Source organism: Aspergillus homomorphus (genome assembly GCF_003184865.1).
Source record: "Aspergillus homomorphus CBS 101889 unplaced genomic scaffold BO97scaffold_26, whole genome shotgun sequence".
In the NCBI taxonomy this organism is placed as follows: Eukaryota; Fungi; Ascomycota; class Eurotiomycetes; order Eurotiales; family Aspergillaceae; genus Aspergillus; species Aspergillus homomorphus.
In genome coordinates, this window is record NW_020291912.1 from 59,950 (window position 1) to 76,864 (window position 16,915).

A 16,915-nucleotide genomic window follows, 5' to 3' on the forward strand; every position below is an offset into this window, starting at 1 on the left:
AGAGGTTCATGAGCATCCCCAAGAATGCTCCTTCATAATTCACGAAAGTCTTTGACTAGAGGTCATAACGAGGGCGTTGCTCTAAATTGCTTCCCGCAAGGCGAGTATGGTTTGAATACGATCATCGGCACTGCAGCTTAGCACACGCCGAAGAGCCGGAGACTCCTGCCTTGTGCGGTTAGTAATCCACCAGATGTCTGCATGGCGAAGAAGCTCCAGCCATAACATAAGGAGCAGCATGGCTCGCTCATCTCTTCCCAGCAGAAGATCCCTGTAAGCAGCGGATACCTTGGGTCCAAACGACAGTAAGGAATTTGTGTCTCCGACCTCCAGAGCGCTCCGCGGCAGAAAGGGAGCAATGACACTGAATGGTATATAGTAAGGGTTACTCTCTGGATCGATCGTAGTCCCATGGCATAGATCTTCAAGCGCATGAAGCAATGTCTGAGAGAGGGCTAGATTGCTTCGGCTGGAGAAAAGGGTGGCGGATCCGGGCCGCTTTGGCATCTCGACTTTCAAGCGCTAGAAGCTGTGCTGCGGGTTTTGTTCCATCACCTTGATAAATGCCCTAACCCAGATTGTACGGACCCCAGCTAAGGTAGTTCACTCTAGCCGCCATAGTGGAGTGAAACACCCAGGACCTATGGGGTGAGTTATCGTGCGGAGTGAAGGAGAACATGTTCACAAGCAGCGCTGTGGCATAGACAGGGTCTAGATTGTGTATCTCTGTTGAGCTTTGCGCAAGCGATTCCCGCAGCGAGCGCGTTGCTGTCTGCGTATGGAGCCAGCATGCTTTCTGGTGCTCAGCGCTAGCAGGGTGCAGATGCTGCAGATGTCGGGCCGAAAGTGCAAGGAGCGCATGAATAAGCATCGGGGTGGATGCACATTTGTGTAGCAGAAAGTGATCGAATATCCTCCTTCCGACTTGAGATGCCAAAGTTGCATCTAGGTACCCGTCAAGATGCTGGAACAGATGGATGTGAAGATCATCGCACTAATCTAAAAAAGGCGATTATTGTATCCGGTGGATCATTGATCAGACGGACGGACTATGAGGACAAAAGCTGTTGCAGTAGAAATTCAAGTTCTTCTTCCTCTCATCTTTCCCTTTGGGAGTCAATTCACTTTCACACAAGCTTCTCCAAGTCACACAATGGTTTATGTTGCTGTTGCTGGTGGTCATGGCGGTGTTGGCCGCACAACTCTGGAGGTGCTGCAAGAGTCCTCCGATCACAAGACATTTGTCCTATCCCGCAAGGTATGGGTCATTGTCTATATGATACTGGGCTCACGTCGTACTGATAGAGCTGCGTAGTCCGGTAGCAAGGACGGCAGAACCATACAGGTCGACTACACAGACGCTGAGCAGTTGGTTTCCGTGCTAGAAGCACACGCTATCCACACGGTGATCTGTTGTTTTGCCGTAGAAGGAGATTCTCTTGCCGTATAGCAATTGAACCTCATTCAAGCTGCAATCAATCAAATCAAAGGCCACCCAGCGCTTCGTGCCCAGTGGCTTCGCAATCTCATACCCCAAGAAGTAGGTCTTGCCATAGCTCAAGGACGGCGTGCTATAGCAGCTGATCATTTCTGGTGCAGTGCAGGTTTTGTCACAACTCGAAGACTACTTCAAGGCGATTGAGGTTCTCAGGCAGTCTGACCTTCAGTGGACAGTCTTTCTCAATGGTATCTTCCTTGACTACTTCGGTCCATCAACTCTCAGGTTCTACCTGAAACCGAATGTCTTCGTGATGGACAGGAAGAACAAGGTAGCAGGTATTCCCGGGGACGGCGAGGCTAAGGTCACATTTACCTATACCTTCGATCTGGCCCTGTACGTTGTTGCCATGCTTGATGTGGAAGACTGGCCCGAAGAAAGCCGCGTGATTGGCGATACTGTCACCTGGAATGTATTTGTCAGGCTTGCAGAGGAGATATGCCGTAAGTCTGGTTATCACTTTCGCGTTACGTCTATCCTAACCAGAGGCAGGATGTCACTTCGAAGTCCACTATGACAGCGTGGAAAAACTCAAGAGGTTCGAGATAACCGAGCTGCCCGGGCATCAAGCCTTGTACCAACATCTTCCCAAGAGAGCCTTCCAGTGGTTTATGTCAATTTTCGAGCTGTACACCCTGGATGGCTCGTCGTGTGCCACGACCCAAGGCTCGTTGAATGAGCGCTTTCCCGACATTCAGCCGCTTACCGTACGGGAGATGCTTGTTAAGCATTGGAGTAGGAACTGATACCTCGATGGACACATATACATAGGCCGCGCTGGTAGTCAAATACAAATAGTGTACCGTGACCGTCCACCTCAGTCGGGAGGTCAGTTGGATCAGCTGGCGAACTTGAACATGGAGGAAAAGACAGTCAGCAAGACAAATGAATAGCTAGCCAATAATTAATGTTGTATTATTCTTCAATGTAAGCAGCATTCATTGTGTTTGAGGGCTGACATAACTGAGACTCCATCATGATAGCGGAGGCAGACAGACATTCAGGCTGTGTTCAATTGCACGGGAGCCACCGGGAGTCGGGAGGTGGAGCAGTGCAGTGGGTCAGTCTTGCGAGCGGAAAGTGATCCGTCCGCCGCGGTGCTGGGGCCTAGAACGGGGCCGTCAACCCTATCCATCCCAGTTCCACTCTCTCTGAATGCCCGGTAGAGCCCATGTGGTACCTGATGGTTCATTATAGACAATAATCTCCTCTCTCGGCCAATTCTCGCCAATGTGAAATGATGTGTTGGATGCTCGTCGGACTGTCTAGTTGCATGTTGCATTGTATCTTTTATCATCTGTCAAAGAGTGAAGGAGGTCTGGCGATTCTTAAGCGGGTCGGTAAGCAAGTGACGGGTCGTCAACGCGTGAATGGCATTGGATAGTGCAGGAGCCACTAATCGCAGGTCGGCCGAGCGGACCGTGGGGTCCAAAAAAGAAAAGAAACGGCGTGATATGCTTGGTTGAGAGATTGGGAATAAGAGGCCTGGTCGGAGACAAGTCGAGTACAGTAAGTGTAAGATGGCGGGGTAGACCGATTCTCCTCCGGGTAGGCGAGTCCGTGTCTTCTTTGCTTTTCTTTCTGGATTTTGCCGATATGCCAGTTAGTTCCAATGTGACCTTAATGCAGGTCTTTCGACCCCAAAGTCTAGTCTAATTAAGCGAGAGAAGACCCCTGAGAATCCGAGGAAAGCAAGTGTCCCTTGTGGTCGGGTCTGAAAATGAAAGGATGCATATCCTGGGGGAGATGGTGAGGTGAGGGGAAGAGAAAGGAGGAAGTAACTTGGCACGGACCGGGGAAGGAAGCCAGGCTCAGGCACGGACTACCAAGCAAGTTGTTGGCCTGACAGGAACAGACCCATCTTACAATAACTAACTAACTACACCAATTCACAACCCCACCACCCATTATTTATCATTCATGGCTCTTACAGAACTCGAAGTAGGGGGTTCCCTCCCACCTATGACAATTGCAGATACTGAATTAGTGAGCTTGTCATTAGCCACACACACACGCACCTCAATCAACCAAAAAGCGATGCACGGGACATCACGGTAAGTGTCAAGGGGTTCCTTGAAAGTCATTCTCCCGCTGATAAATCGATCAGCGCAAACATAGTGGCACTCGAACATCGCTTTCTCCTACAGTCTCCTTGCAAATTCATTGAAAATGATTTTCCCGCTAGTTCTCGTCTGCATGCATCCACCCAACCCACCCATCACCACCACCACCGCGGCCACCACCACGAGGAGGCAGAGAGTAGGGACCGACCCGTCTTCGAAATCGTAACTACCCATCCATTCCATTTTGCAGCTCCCAAACTGAGCTCGTTACGATGATGACTTGTCCGGAGCAAGACTACTACCAATTAAGTACTAGTCCGACGACAATCTAACGACACAACCAGCACCAGCACCAGCACCAGCCCGTGAGGCTGGGGCGCTTGTAGCCCGTGCCAATAGCGGGCCTGAAGGCAACGGACAAACCACATGTAAGACAGACATGCAGCCTCGCATGTTCATAAGCTGGAACCCCTACTAGACCACCCTTCAACCTGACTACCGCGAATTGGAACTGCACCACCCACATAAGGCACTTTTTTCGGCTCTAGCATGGCTCGCCATTCGTCTTAATCGGTCCCGGTCACCTGCCAAAAGTAGGAAACCGCCGCTGTATCTTTCCCTCTCTCTGTCTGGCGTTCCCTCGGCGCTCCTCACTTTCCTTCTCCCACACGCACTCTCCCACATCTCTGTTTTTTTTTTTTACCTTTCACCAAACCTGATCGGACGCCCTGCCTCTCTTGCGCCTGGCCCTCGATGGTCTGGTCTCCGCCTCTGTTCGTCCATCCTAGTCCTCAGTAACGCCTTTATCTCCAACGTCAGCCGTCTGCGAATTTGTTCCCTTCGAGTTCGACTGGACTTGCTCGCTCTTATGTCCGAGGCTTGCCATCCCTGTTTCCTCCATGTCACATCCACTGGTGGCAGCCGTGTGGGAACAGCTAGGGCGCCGTGATCTAGCAAATATCCTTCGTGAAATAATAGGCGAGCATGTGCTGGAGATCGCCGTATCCCAACCGGACGGCCAGTCTGCATCCATTGAGCCACTGGCCCGCTCTGTTTTCTGGATCAAGACCATATTTGATGCGCAGCGAACCTACCTTCAAGGATTGACGAATGTCCACGAATGCCACCCCTACTTTCTACCTTACCTACTGCCATCGGATACAGTCTTTTCGACGTTGATGTACTTACTGAAGGTGAAGCTGGAACTTTTCCCTTGTCACAGATCGACCGATCCAGAACTCGCCGGCTACCGGCATCTGATTGCACATACTTTACTCGCTGGAATTCGGGTCCTACTGCTGCGCGGAGAGCCCATTCAAACTGATAAGAAGTTCCGGTTCGAGAAGGCGATGCGAGCCGCATGGCGGCACTCGGACCTGTCAAACGTTGAACGCTTCCTTATTAGTGACCTTCTCCCCAAAGCAATCGACTTTATCGGCTCAACGGAGCTGACAGCCACTCAAACTCTCACAATCAATCGTGGGAAAGCCTATCTGCCGTCGTTCGCTGCAGGGCTGGTAAGTGCGCCCAAGTGAGTTTGTCGGTTCCAAAGTAGAGGCTCACGATGTCAGTAGTATCCAGTTTCGGGTGCTCCAGAAACCCTTATCACCGATCTCTTGACAGGTTTGATGAAAAGTAATGCCGACCAATTGGTATCCTTCAACCTCCTCCTTGATATACTTTGGGCAGTAGACTCCGCCCTCATTCAGTGCCACATAGATCGCCGTCGTATTTCGCAAGAGCAGGGATATACAAGCTCCGCAGCGCTGAAGGTAGACGAGGCCTTCACGCAAGCCCAGGAGGTTAAAAAGAAGTTGACTCGGACGGTCCTGGCGGCATACGATGATGAATTCAATACGGCACCGCTTCAGATATTTGCTACCACCATCCTAAGCCAGACAGCCGATGAGTCCCCTCCGTTACAGACGCGAAGAATTCGAGACACTTGGTCGCAACTTGGTCGCATTCGAGAGTCATGGGAGCGGGCCTTGGGCCAGTTTGTACGTTGGCTCATCAATCGGCGGGTGCAGATGTGGGATTGTAATGGTGAACTGGAGGCGTTTTCGCACGATTACCAACAGCATTTGACTCAATGGTTGCAAAACTCATCGCCCGCCGATTTCGATCCGTCCGCACCGATCAAAAAGGGCCGGTCCAGCACAGCAGTTTACGTTGTGAACTGTCCTGCGGTGCATCCTGTGCCGGGTGCAATGTTGGAAGAACAGTTGAGGAACCATGATCGGAAGGCTTATGAGGTAGGCAATGCCGCCATCCCTCAAGCACCTGGACCTGGCATAGAACCTGATTCTTCGTTAGCAATTTCAAGGAAGTCCCGAATTTCTAGCAATGGATATCACGTGCCCTCTCTGTCCGGGCAAAGCACGCGTCCAACATGCTCGTATGATAGAACCTCTCGAGCAAGTTTCCGACGGCCTACACCTTTTCTCAGATTCGGACGGTGAAGGACAGCCGTCCCTACCGGACTCTGCATCTCGAGCGACGACTTCTTGTTCAAGCTCGCTCAGCCACTCTACAAGTCACTCCTCCCGCCTCGACTCGGTAGAAATAGTCAAAAGTCCGACATCACCAACTCCTCCTGCGGCGTCCGCCTCGAAAGCGAATGGCAAAACTCCCAGTGTTACGGCATCAGAAATCTTTAACCCGGTTCTCTCGCGAAGTCGAACAGATCAGTCATTTGACAAGCAAGCAATCAAGACTCTGTCACGCGATCTCAAGAATGTGAAGATACCTTTTTCCAGCGGAACGTCTCTTTTTCGGAGAAACTCCTCGAAAGGGCAGCAGTTGCCTCGTCAGCCTCGGTTTTGTTTCTCGGCCACTGGGAGTTGTCTGCTCTTCTGGGGTGCGGGCAGCAACTGGGTTATGCGATTCGAACTAGGTCAGGGTGAAGGTAAAAAGCCAAAAAGTCACAAATATGACATTCCGGGCGTACAACAAGCTGCAGCGGGAGATCAACGATGTGCTGTCATCGCCTCAGTAGGACAAGTGAGTAGCTTGCATCACTAATGTGTGGGAAATGCTAACAGGTACATAGCGTTACGAGCTTCTTGTGTTTGAGAATGACAGTGACATTCCGGAGGCATACTTGACAATCGAAACTGATCACCAATCGATACCAATCACATGTATGGTCATGTCACGCAACGATCGATATGTAGCATTCACACTTAAAGACCAAGTTCGTGTCTATGAGATCTGCACCAGGACTATCCAGAGAGTTTCTCTCGGAAATGGAATTGATCGAGTGTCAGACTTGGGGAACCGATCCTTGATGGGTACTTTTTCTGGCGCGAAGGAGTCTGGGTTTGAGGCTCAGCGACAAGAGGCTGTCATCGAAAGAAAGCTTCAATTCTCGGCCGATGGCAAACATTTCGTTATCGCCACCCACCTGGGTGACCACTACGCTTATGTCGATGTTTGGAACTGCACGTTCCAACAGTGGAATATAGTCCCCGATAGCTCAAAGTCCTTCAAGCTTCCTCCCGTGCGTTCTCCCTAGACGTGTGATCTCTGCTACTCTGGCCATGCTAACGGAAAGCTAGTGGACGACGAATGACGGGGACCTGACTGGTGTGTACTACGATAGCTCTCATCATGCGGTTCTGTTGACCGCATTTTTCGGCAAGGAATATCCCTTGTCGTTCTCCATGACGGACAACAAAATCACCAACGATCCGTTCAGTACACGGATCGTACATGCAGCACAGTCGCCATCTGGTTCGAGATTTGTGATCGCGAACGGCATGTGCGATATCCATATATGTGATGCGAAGGCTTCTGGGGGTCTGAATCGCTCACGGTTGAAAAAGGCCTCGTATAAGATGAATCCTGCAGTATTTCGGCCCGGGCAACTTGCGCTAGCTTTCCCCCAGGAATACGAAATGCTCGCATTCTGGGTGAAGACAGGCAAGTTGATGCTGAGGACTGTGCGAATGCAGGGTGGCATCGAAAGTGTCAGTGACTATGACCTGCGGCCCGACTACGATCGACTGGTAGTGGAAAGACCGCTTGTTGCCGACTTCCATACACAGCGCAGACGGCATTCGTTGTTATCACACGAGCTGGTGGCAGAGATCGATGGCCTACCCTCGATTCCCCGACCAGACCTGCCTGAGCTGTCTTCGACATAAGAGCGCATTAAACAAAGGTGGGAAGGACGATGCACGCTGCCTGTGCTTCAGATGGTGTCATTATCATTGATGCGATCACTAGCGCTGCAGCTGCCCTATGTATTTATGTGTGACGAGAAATAAGATATAAATTAATACAATAATGTTCGGTTGCTCCATGAATGGCCTGATTTGCCCCAGGCACCACCGGGGCGCCCGGCGCGAGTGGCAGCCGTCCGGCCTGAAGGGGATTAGTGCGGGGAGAAAGAAAGCGGAGAAGGAAATCGCCGAGCCCCGACGGTAAGCGACGTCACCACCTTTCTTCCTCTCATCGCGTAATGAGCAAGGCGAAGCTGAATGCTCCAGCTGTACCAAGTCGCTGCAGTCGCTGAAAGCTCCCCTGCGGTGTGTATATCCTGATTCTGAGCCAGGTGGGTTTTCCCATTGCCCTTTTCCTTAGACTCCCCCAGATTGCCGCTAGTGGATCGCGGCGGGTGATCGACTCCGGCCAGGAGAAAACGCCCGGTCGAGGTGGTGGACTGACTTGGCTGCCTGCCACCTGCGTGAGCCCTCAAAACTGACAATGTGCTCTCCTGATCTTAGACTCTGTCTTCGGTATTGGACCTATCTCACAAATCCTCTTTATTTAACGAAGCTGTGTTGGGAAAGCAGCTCTTGAAACGCCATACTCCAAACCGGCTTGGGAAACAGAAGATCAGACGACGTCATCAATACACTTCTTTCTCCCGTCTCCATTCCATACCAGAGATTCCCCTCCATCCAACTGCAACCTTTGGTCCCCTTGTCCCTCCGTCCGTCCGTCCGTCCGTCCCTCTTTCACCTTCTCTGTCATCAGTTGTCTACCAATATTCACCATGTCTATGCCTGACTTTGACACCTCTCGTCGGCCTTCCCAGGCCGAGAATCAAACCATCCTCAAGTCCGAAATACCGTTGAAGGAGCGATTCTTTCGCTATTTCCAGCATGAAATCACCGGTATGGCTTGGCCAATCTAGTTGATGTCTTGCGAACTAGCCTTGTGGCAAGGGGAGAGAGTCTGACACATGTGCTCTCTGCAGCTCTTCAGGAACAGATGGATCGATTGGCGGACACATCGCTAATAGGAGGGGAGCGGGCGGATGCAACTGATCACTGTCTGGCCGGGATTGCGCGCTTGTCCAATGAAGTCAAGGATGCAGCTAGCTATATCCCGACGTACGATCAGCGGATTTACGCAGAGGTAAGTCTGCATCTCTCGGGTCGATGCTTGCTGGGAGTGCAGCTCTGATCAACAGAGTGGTCCAGGCCATCAAAGCGTTGCAGGACAAACTCATCGAAACGCGGGCTGCCGTAGAGCCGCGCCCCAAGTTCAGCTTCAAGACCAAGAAAAATGCCTCGGCCATCTCTCTGTCTGATGCGGCCCAAATGGCTGCGCAGGTTCGCAGTATCCCCGGCTTCGCCTCGCCCGAATCGTCCTCCGTCGGATCGTCCGCCGCCCAAACCCCCATGTATCCGTCGACTCCGCTCAACGAGCCCGACAACCGACTCCATATGCTGCAACGACCGGAGATTGCCCCCACATCCATCCCAGCTATCCCAGTCGACGAAGGAGCGGGCGACAAACTCCTCAAGCCTGAACCACCTCATCATGGCTTCGCCGCGACGGCTCTCACCTCGGTGTCGGTGAACAACCACCATAACCTCCACATCATGCTGCCCTCATCAGGGTCAACACCCAACGTCCCGGCATCGATCACCTCGCTGCGCCATTGCGTCGTCGACATGTCAATTCCCACCGTCAACGGCAAACCGTACGCCAGCCTGACAGTCAAGAACGCGAGAGAGAGCCTCCTGGTGTGCGGCCAGATCAACGGACCCGCCCACATCACGGGCGTGGAACACAGTATTGTGGTGGTGGACTGCCGCCAGTTCCGCATGCACAACTGCTCCAACGTAGACGTCTACCTAAGTGCCTCCAGCAACCCGATCATAGAAGACTGCACCAACATCCGCTTCGGCCGCATCCCCCGCATCTACGTAAGTATTTATATATACCCAGCCTCCGACATCAAACACCCTCAATCACCCCACTAACCACTCACACTCAAACAAACAGACATTGAACCACGACCGCCCCGACGACGAAGACAGATGGAGCCAAGTCGAAGACTTCAAATGGATCAAACCCGAACCAAGTCCTAACTGGAGCCTCCTCGCCCCCGAAGACGCAGTCCCCGAAGAAGTCTGGGCGGAGATCGTCCCCGGCGGTCCCGGCTGGTCACTGGAAGATATCCTACGTGCCATCAACATTTCAAATGTTTAACAAAACTCTGGCGTTGATCCGAGGGGAAAGAGTTTGCTGTTGAGGGGAGCTATTTTCGGCGTTCGGTTTTATTTAGTTATTTATGCAATGCACTTTGCCTCGTTCGTAGTTGACTTTAACTTCTTTTTAATTTTGAGTTTTTTTCTTCCTTCGATTGCATGATTTTTCCTCTTTTTTATGAAGGGATGGGCGCAGCATATACAAACAGACAGACACACACAAAGAGGGATTGGATTCGGAAATGGGAATGGCAGCTTTAACCGAACCATCGATGGCTGGATTCTGTTGCGTTCGTTTGGGTCTCCTGGTCAGCGTGCTTTGCTTGCTTGGTCACGTGTTGATGGCGTTGGTAGTGCTTGTGGAACCCTTTAGTTTACTCTTCAATTCTAAGCGTACGTCCTCTCCGCTCAGGATGTGATGATTCATGTTACTCCAACTGTGAAGTGTGCTTCGGGAGCTGGACACTGATGCCATCGGGAGGCCCAGTGGGTGGAAAGGTTGACAACGTCACCGCAATAAATGTACTTACTGTACGTCGCTCCACTGGCCCACGCTCGTGCAGTTCTAGAATATTACAATACCTGATAATAGTAGCCCATTCATCGTAAAATTTAGATTGCAAAATTGCATTCCTCGATCTCAACTATTTCCATGACTAGTGTGAGAGGGGAAAGAGCGCAGGAGACGTGATAAATCGCATATGTATGATACAATAAGTCAAAACTTGACAGGCTAGAAGCGCTAGATTGAAGAGAATTTGGTTTTGCATGATCAAGTAGAAAAGTAAGAAATGCTCGTTCGTGTTTTAGAAGCGGAACCAGAATCCAGGCAGAATCTAAAATGGAGGCATGCCTCCTTGGTTGAACGAAGGGAACATGCTCTCATCGGTACCGGTTCCGGTCCCAGTGCCAAAAGTGTCCAGGAACATGTTGTTCATGTAGGGATCATCGCACAAGGCTTCGATTGCACTCATATCGACTGGGCCTGGTTGGTACATTGGGTCCGCGTAGCCGAAGGAGGCATCCTCGAAAAAGCCAGACGTTCCGTTGTTGAACGCGGCGAAGTCATTGTCCATGTACAAAAGACAGTCCTCATTCTTCAGCTGGGTGAAAGGGTCTTGCAGCTGAAACATCTGGCTTTGCGCATAGTTGTTCATAAATCCAGTTGGCGACTGGATAGGGCCCGATGCAGGAGTGCTCACTTGGGTGTGACTCACTTGAGCAGGACTGAGTTGGCCGGAGCTTATCGGAGCAGGACTCAATTGAGCAGAGTGCATCTGAGTGGTGGGGCTGTACTGCTCCGGACTGTAATGCTCAGGGTTGTAGCTCTCCGGGCTGTAGTGCTCGGGGCTCATGTGCAAAGGGTCCAGGTGGTCTGGAATCATTGGAAGTGTACTTATGTGATCAGGGCTCATCTGCAGAGGAGTCATCTGCGGCGGTGCGAGAGGAACAGAGCTCGCTTGACCGGGGCTCGGTTGTTGCGGGCTCGGCTGGGCAACACTCTCCTGGGCAGGGCTGGCTTGCACCGGGGAGGTACGGCGCTTTGCATTGCGTCCATTGTTCTTGGCGCGCACATAGTTCCAGCCGTGGGCCTTCTCCATGTGCTGCTTGCAGTTACTCTCTCGCTTAGACTTGTATGAGCATCCATTGAAGGTGCATGCATACATGCGAGGAGTGACGGAGTGCCGGTCGTTGATGTGGCGCTCGTTCTCCTTCTCGGTGGGCCAGCCGAGCTCATAGTACTTGCATCCCTCAAACGGGCACTTGAAAGGTCGCGAGTGGGTCTTCTCGTGTTTGCTGGATACGAAGTCAGTAATTGAAACCTGCATCCATGTAGGATCGGGACTCACGTCAGGTCACAGGGTCTCTGGAAAATCTTGTCACAGTGAGAGCATTTGGTGTTGATGTTCATGGGTGGGGCGTTCTTCTTGCGTCGAGCCATAGAGCGCCTGGCGCCCTCATCGGTGGCTCCCAGACTCAAAGTCCGCTTCACGGAATGCGCATCGTAGGGCTTTCCAGTCTCTAAAGAGATCATCTCGCCATCCTTTTCGACAACGAGCTCGAGAGGACGTCCGGTTGCAGCCATGCCGCCTTCCACGACAAGCTTTGGTCTAGATTCAGTTAGTGATATATCACCTTGCTGAACAGGGAAGAATACGCACGTCTCCTTCTTGTGCTTGCGAGCCTCATCTCTCATGGCCTTGAAACGGTGAACCTGGGCGGTAAGATCAAGGAAATAAGAGTTGCTATAAGGCAGGTCGGTCGGCATGCACAGGTCACGAGGGTTGATAGTGGTATAAGTCTCGTGAAGACACAAGATGGTAGAGTTGCAAAACTGATAGTAGAAGCTGAGTTCCACATCGACATCCTATCCAAAGACATAGACGTAAGTGCGGGCCCAGAGATTAAGGTGCAGGAGACTTACTGCGGCTACGTAGAGCAGCGCCTTCTCGAGGTCACGCAAAGTCCCGATCTTTTCGCTCTCGATCTGCTTACGAGCACCCTCGACGATGTGACGGAAGGGCTTGCATGGCTCCGACCCCAGGAGAGGCTTCAAGATACGGTTCTCAATCTCCAGACAAGAGGCCGCACTGAGCTTGTGCTTAGGTGTGGCTTCATGTTCAGTAGCCACGGTGGAGCTAGTAACTGCGGACTGTGTCTGGGTCTTGGAGGACGACTGTCCGACTTTGTCTGCAGGATGGGTCAGATCTACCCGACAGGTAGAGATATTGGGCGATGAGAACCAACCTTGCTGCGAAGACGTGGACTGACGGCTGCTGATCGAGCTTCCCAGCCCACTGTCGGAAGCGTGGCAGTGCGCTCTGCGGGTTTTCGACGAGGGTTCTCGTGGAGACGAGCGTTTCGATTTGGCAAATCGCTGGTCAAGATCTTCCTTGCTCAACTTCAACCGCTGCAGGTGGTCTTCCAGGTGACCCTTGGGTACGGGAAGTTCATCATCCTCGTCAAGCAGGCTCCGCGTACGGGAACCGAGTTCGAGGCGACCCAGGATCTTGGACATACGCTCTTGACCAGCCGCAATAGCCTGCAGGGCTCCGGGGCAGGTTGGAGAGCGAGGCAAGAGTGGTAGGTCAAGCAGACCGTTCTTAGGCGGAGAGGAGGTGTGGTGGAAGGTCTCTGCCTTCTTCAATCGAAGACGGGGTCGAGAAGCCGACTGCGCATCTGCCGAAGCGAGTAAAGATGGAGGTGAGTTGAGAACCCGGCCGCGACGGGGATGTCGGGACGTCATGGTTTCGGTCGCTTGAGGGGTCGACATTGTCGTTGGAGACAGAAGGGAATCAATATGGTGATGTGAGGTATGGGTGCTTCTGAGGTGTTAAACCACGTCACTCATGCCCAGTCACTATCCAGACTCACTGTGTGTTGGTCTGGGAATGGTTGCGAGTCGGGACTGCGATGTGATCGCAGTGACGTATAGAACCAAAAAGGAGACTAGACTGGCGTTGCTAGAGAGATATTAGTTGCTGATACGATTCCCATGAAAAGGAATAACCGTCAAGCACATACGATTGTCGAGAACTGTCTGTCAGGTCTACAGAATTTCTCAAACCCACGTAAGCGCCCCGATAAAAAGGGAGAAGGGGGAGGATGGAATGCCCCAGGCTGATAATGGGATCACGCAAGCACCACCCGTTTCACCGAAACGGGGATCAACAGTACAAACAAATCAACAGGAGACTATTGAATGGAAGAAGAGACGACTGTGGTGACAGGCAATGGATTCAGGTAACAGTCTAATGAGATAGAATAGATAGGCTGACAGACGGGGGACTGATGAGAGTAATAGCGGAGATGATGGGAGGGAAAGGAGGGAGAGATTGGGGGATGGGGGGGGGGAGAGAGAGACGGGTTCAACAAGAGTAAGTCAATAATGAATGGTGAGGCTGTTCTGTTCCTTCCTTCGTTCCTTCCTTCCTTCCTTCGTTCCTTCCGGGCTGAGTCCGCGTCTTTGGATGTCTGCCTGATAGACGAGCCAGACTATACCTAGACAGGTAAGGTGTATCGATGACCTTCGCTGTGCAATGGTGATTGGGTGTAAGGAGAGGGGCTTGGATCTTCTCCACAGCCACGGTCTGTTTTGTTGTTAAAAAGATTACACTTCGGCCGGAGATACTGTAATGAGCATACTAGCCTGGGCTCGTTCTTGTTGCGTGCTTATGCATGTGACTGTAAACCCTTACCAGTCTCATACGATAAATACCAGTGAAGTCGGGGTTTTCGGGGCGGATTAGGCCCGTTTGCTCCGTTTGTCCCGTTGGCCATTCAGCCATTCAGGGGGCCCAATTATTCCCTCATGGCGGGCTCCCGCGGATGCCGGCCTTTCCGAAAATAGTTGGCGGATCCTCGAGACTCGAAGTGGCCTCGAGTCAACTTCCACTTTGCCCCCTTTGGGCTTTCTCCTTACCGTTTCTGCTTCTCCAGCCGCGCCAGGATTTTACTCTATTGCGTTAGTTCATAGTAGTCTAAGAGGACGGGGCAGCAGTTCTTTCTAAACTTCTTCTGTCCAGCTGCCCAGCATAAACAAATGATCGGTCGGGGCTCACTTGTCTCGAAAAGGGAGACATACCACTGCCAGTGCCTGTCTTATGCAACCAAATAAAATGATCCAATCAACATTCAATTGCACTTCTTGGGAGGATCAGGTGCTCATCATATGACGGGATAATAGATCATCATCCTTTCGGATGTCCTGTCAGCACATCCTGCTCATCTCCCAAAGAGGAGGCAGTTAACCCCCTGGGCGCTCTGAGAGTGCAGACCCCTGGAGCCGCCGGGGATGTGCATCGTCGAGGGACCGTTGCGCGGCTCCGAGGTGTTTGACTGGGGGGTTCTGGCTCTGTTGCAGCCAGCATCCAACGCCTGGTTAACACATCCATGATTACGGTACGGACTTCCTAGGCGACCAGGAAAAGGCAATAATTTCTATTTTGGTACGGGACAGACTTGTCCCCTTCCAATCAGTCAACTGCAGGAAATGTGAAGAAATTTCTGGCCTGTTGGCCGAGCGAACCAGACAAGCATCGAGGACGATCAGTCTTTTGGTACGGTCTCCACGTCAGCCTTATCACTTCCGGTCGGGGATGTCATCGCTGCCATGTCTGCATATCCGGTGGACTGTCGACACGACCACGTTGGACTCGGAATCAAAGAAAGCGGGTGATAGGCGTGATTGCCCTGGATTATATCTGTTGCGATGCAGGCCACCGTCAACTTTGTTTCAGGGTTTCACTACGGAGTACTCCGTACTTAGAACTCAATTCGATTCTGTTTACCAGTCTTCCCCTTGGAGCACCACGATCATCACGATCGCCCCCCCAACAATACATACATCCAGGCCCAATTATAAGAAGCCACATACGTAGAGCGACACTCCAGCCCAGGAGCCTGTTCTAATGTTTGAGCCTCATTGGCATGACGTTGGCCCGCATACGTTCGGCACTCGCTTGGACCGCCGCGCAAACCGTCCAGGCCACCACAATTCATCGTGACTGGATTGGTGCAACTGGCGCTTGCACTGCAACCAGAGAAGATCTTATCAAAGCCTCCGGTCTCATATAACTCAGTTACTGTATTCTGGCCGGCTTGAAGTTATTTAGAGGTCGTTATCTCAGTGGATCTGATAACCTATGGTATGTACTGTACATGTCTCCGCATTGGCTCGGTTACTCCCTCGCTCTGAAACTCACGGTGATGGCCAACAACGAAAGATCGCTGGAGTCCCCGACTATTCAGCATCTGCTGCACTCTCCAGAATAATGCTCCGGGGGTATCCTTGATGTCTTTCCGACCGAGCTGGAGTAGATCGCCTTCATGGTGACGGTCGATGCTGGCATCCTCCGACTCACCATCACCTGCTACAGGAAACCCCCATACTTGACAGAGACTTCCCAGGCTTTCCTGGAGGCTCTCTTGATCATGCTGGAGCTCTTCCTCTCAGCTGTCGGCGATCGCAACGTTGTACGAAGCTATATAATGCTATCGTCGATGCTTGCAACGATGGCTTAGTACCTCCCAAGCCTCTCAAGCATCAAACGTCGACTTGACAACTTCCACGGACTCGCGACCCTCTATCACAGACAACAGACAACCTTGAAAAGATCATTCACTGCACCTGGCAAAGATGAAGCTTTTCCTAAACTTCTTGTTGGTTATTTGCCTGGCTTGTGGCGTGATCGCTGGTGGCGAGGGTAAAACCGGTACAACCGACTTGAGCTACAATTGTAAGTGCAAGAATGCCATTTCTTCTCCTAAAGGCGGCGATGGCCACTACGTGATGTGCGATGTCAATGCTAAGGTGAACGGAGGAGAGCTTGGCTATGAGATGCTATGCAACGAGACTCTTTCCACTTCTGAAGACGGTATTGTTGGTTATGACTGCGAGTGTGACAAAGTTACGCCTCAGGAGGGCCGCGGCGGCTACAACTGTGTCCAGTGTGATGAAGTTACTCCCCAGGAAGGTCGCGGCGGCTACAACTGTGTCCAGTGCGCTGAAGCTACTATCCAGGAAGGTCGCGGTGGCTACAACTGTGTCCAGTGTGATGAAGTTACTCCCCAGGAGGGTTGCGGCGGCTACAACTGTGTCCAGTGTGCTGAATCTACTATCCAGGAAGGTCGCGGTGGCTACAACTGTGTCCAGTGTGATGAATTTACTCCCAAGGAAGGACGCGGTGGCTACAATTGAAATGTGAGGTCGCTGCCCCCGAGGACGTCGGCTGGGATGTACTGGATGCTTTATTATGGATGACTCTCTGTCTTGTGCAGGTGTACTGTTCATAGTGATAGCACCGTCATCACAGCATTGCTCTACGGCTCCTCTTTTGCTCTCGACTCAAGCTAATGATAATGACTCCAAGCACGGTGGTTATGACATTCAGCATGAGGAAATA

General features: G+C 51.9%; 7 protein-coding genes across 7 annotated transcripts; 4 read left to right on the plus strand and 3 right to left on the minus strand.

The window, feature by feature from the left end:
* Positions 1-20: 20 nt before the first annotated feature.
* BO97DRAFT_113115 (uncharacterized protein) lies at positions 21-693 on the minus strand. The gene has a single exon (XM_025689920.1). It carries the CDS (start codon positions 505-507, stop codon positions 82-84), a length of 426 nt encoding a protein of 141 aa, XP_025549964.1. The 5' UTR covers positions 508-693; the 3' UTR covers positions 21-81.
* A 178-nt stretch (positions 694-871) lies between these two features.
* On the plus strand, positions 872-2,296 carry BO97DRAFT_444307 (NAD(P)-binding protein; the record flags this gene model as incomplete). Its single annotated transcript, XM_025698442.1, has 5 exons — positions 872-1,258; positions 1,316-1,405; positions 1,605-1,941; positions 1,991-2,205; positions 2,270-2,296. The coding sequence occupies exons 1-5, from the start codon at positions 1,052-1,054 to the stop codon at positions 2,294-2,296; spliced, it is 876 nt and encodes a 291-aa protein (XP_025549965.1). The 5' UTR covers positions 872-1,051.
* Positions 2,297-4,200: 1,904 nt separating this feature from the next.
* BO97DRAFT_371666 (uncharacterized protein) lies at positions 4,201-7,826 on the plus strand. Its single transcript, XM_025692834.1, has 5 exons — positions 4,201-5,078; positions 5,136-5,816; positions 5,878-6,564; positions 6,614-7,063; positions 7,122-7,826. Exons 1-5 carry the CDS (start codon positions 4,461-4,463, stop codon positions 7,707-7,709), a joined length of 3,024 nt encoding a protein of 1,007 aa, XP_025549966.1. The 5' UTR covers positions 4,201-4,460; the 3' UTR covers positions 7,710-7,826.
* A 726-nt stretch (positions 7,827-8,552) lies between these two features.
* Positions 8,553-10,488, plus strand: BO97DRAFT_406600 (putative tubulin-specific chaperone c). The gene is made up of 3 exons (XM_025695446.1): positions 8,553-8,928; positions 8,994-9,725; positions 9,805-10,488. Exons 1-3 carry the CDS (start codon positions 8,782-8,784, stop codon positions 10,009-10,011), a joined length of 1,086 nt encoding a protein of 361 aa, XP_025549967.1. The 5' UTR covers positions 8,553-8,781; the 3' UTR covers positions 10,012-10,488.
* A 358-nt stretch (positions 10,489-10,846) lies between these two features.
* Positions 10,847-13,284, minus strand: ace1 (putative C2H2 transcription factor (Ace1); the record flags this gene model as incomplete). The annotated part of the gene is made up of 4 exons (XM_025696399.1): positions 10,847-11,807; positions 11,861-12,121; positions 12,173-12,378; positions 12,436-13,284. 4 exons carry the CDS (start codon positions 13,282-13,284, stop codon positions 10,847-10,849), a joined length of 2,277 nt encoding a protein of 758 aa, XP_025549968.1.
* A 1,327-nt stretch (positions 13,285-14,611) lies between these two features.
* Positions 14,612-15,007, minus strand: BO97DRAFT_113567 (uncharacterized protein). Its single transcript, XM_025689921.1, has one exon. The coding sequence runs from the start codon at positions 14,903-14,905 to the stop codon at positions 14,702-14,704; it is 204 nt and encodes a 67-aa protein (XP_025549969.1). The 5' UTR covers positions 14,906-15,007; the 3' UTR covers positions 14,612-14,701.
* Positions 15,008-16,149: 1,142 nt separating this feature from the next.
* On the plus strand, positions 16,150-16,710 carry BO97DRAFT_415605 (uncharacterized protein; the record flags this gene model as incomplete). The annotated part of the gene is made up of 2 exons (XM_025696400.1): positions 16,150-16,249; positions 16,283-16,710. 2 exons carry the CDS (start codon positions 16,150-16,152, stop codon positions 16,708-16,710), a joined length of 528 nt encoding a protein of 175 aa, XP_025549970.1.
* Positions 16,711-16,915: the final 205 nt, after the last annotated feature.

Excerpts from the sequence above, each read along its gene's own strand:
- BO97DRAFT_113115 (XM_025689920.1), bottom strand. The coding sequence starts at position 507 with ATGCCAAAGCGGCCCGGATCCGCCACCCTTTTCTCCAGCCGAAGCAAT.
- BO97DRAFT_371666 (XM_025692834.1), top strand. The coding sequence starts at position 4,461 with ATGTCACATCCACTGGTGGCAGCCGTGTGGGAACAGCTAGGGCGCCGT. Across the intron at positions 5,817-5,877 it reads ATGATCGGAAGGCTTATGAG|CAATTTCAAGGAAGTCCCGA; the intron begins GTAGGCAATGCC and ends ATTCTTCGTTAG. Across the intron at positions 6,565-6,613 it reads TCATCGCCTCAGTAGGACAA|CGTTACGAGCTTCTTGTGTT; the intron begins GTGAGTAGCTTG and ends ACAGGTACATAG.
- BO97DRAFT_406600 (XM_025695446.1), top strand. The coding sequence starts at position 8,782 with ATGGATCGATTGGCGGACACATCGCTAATAGGAGGGGAGCGGGCGGAT. Across the intron at positions 8,929-8,993 it reads ATCAGCGGATTTACGCAGAG|GCCATCAAAGCGTTGCAGGA; the intron begins GTAAGTCTGCAT and ends AGAGTGGTCCAG. Across the intron at positions 9,726-9,804 it reads GCCGCATCCCCCGCATCTAC|ACATTGAACCACGACCGCCC; the intron begins GTAAGTATTTAT and ends TCAAACAAACAG.
- BO97DRAFT_113567 (XM_025689921.1), bottom strand. The coding sequence starts at position 14,905 with ATGGATGTGTTAACCAGGCGTTGGATGCTGGCTGCAACAGAGCCAGAA.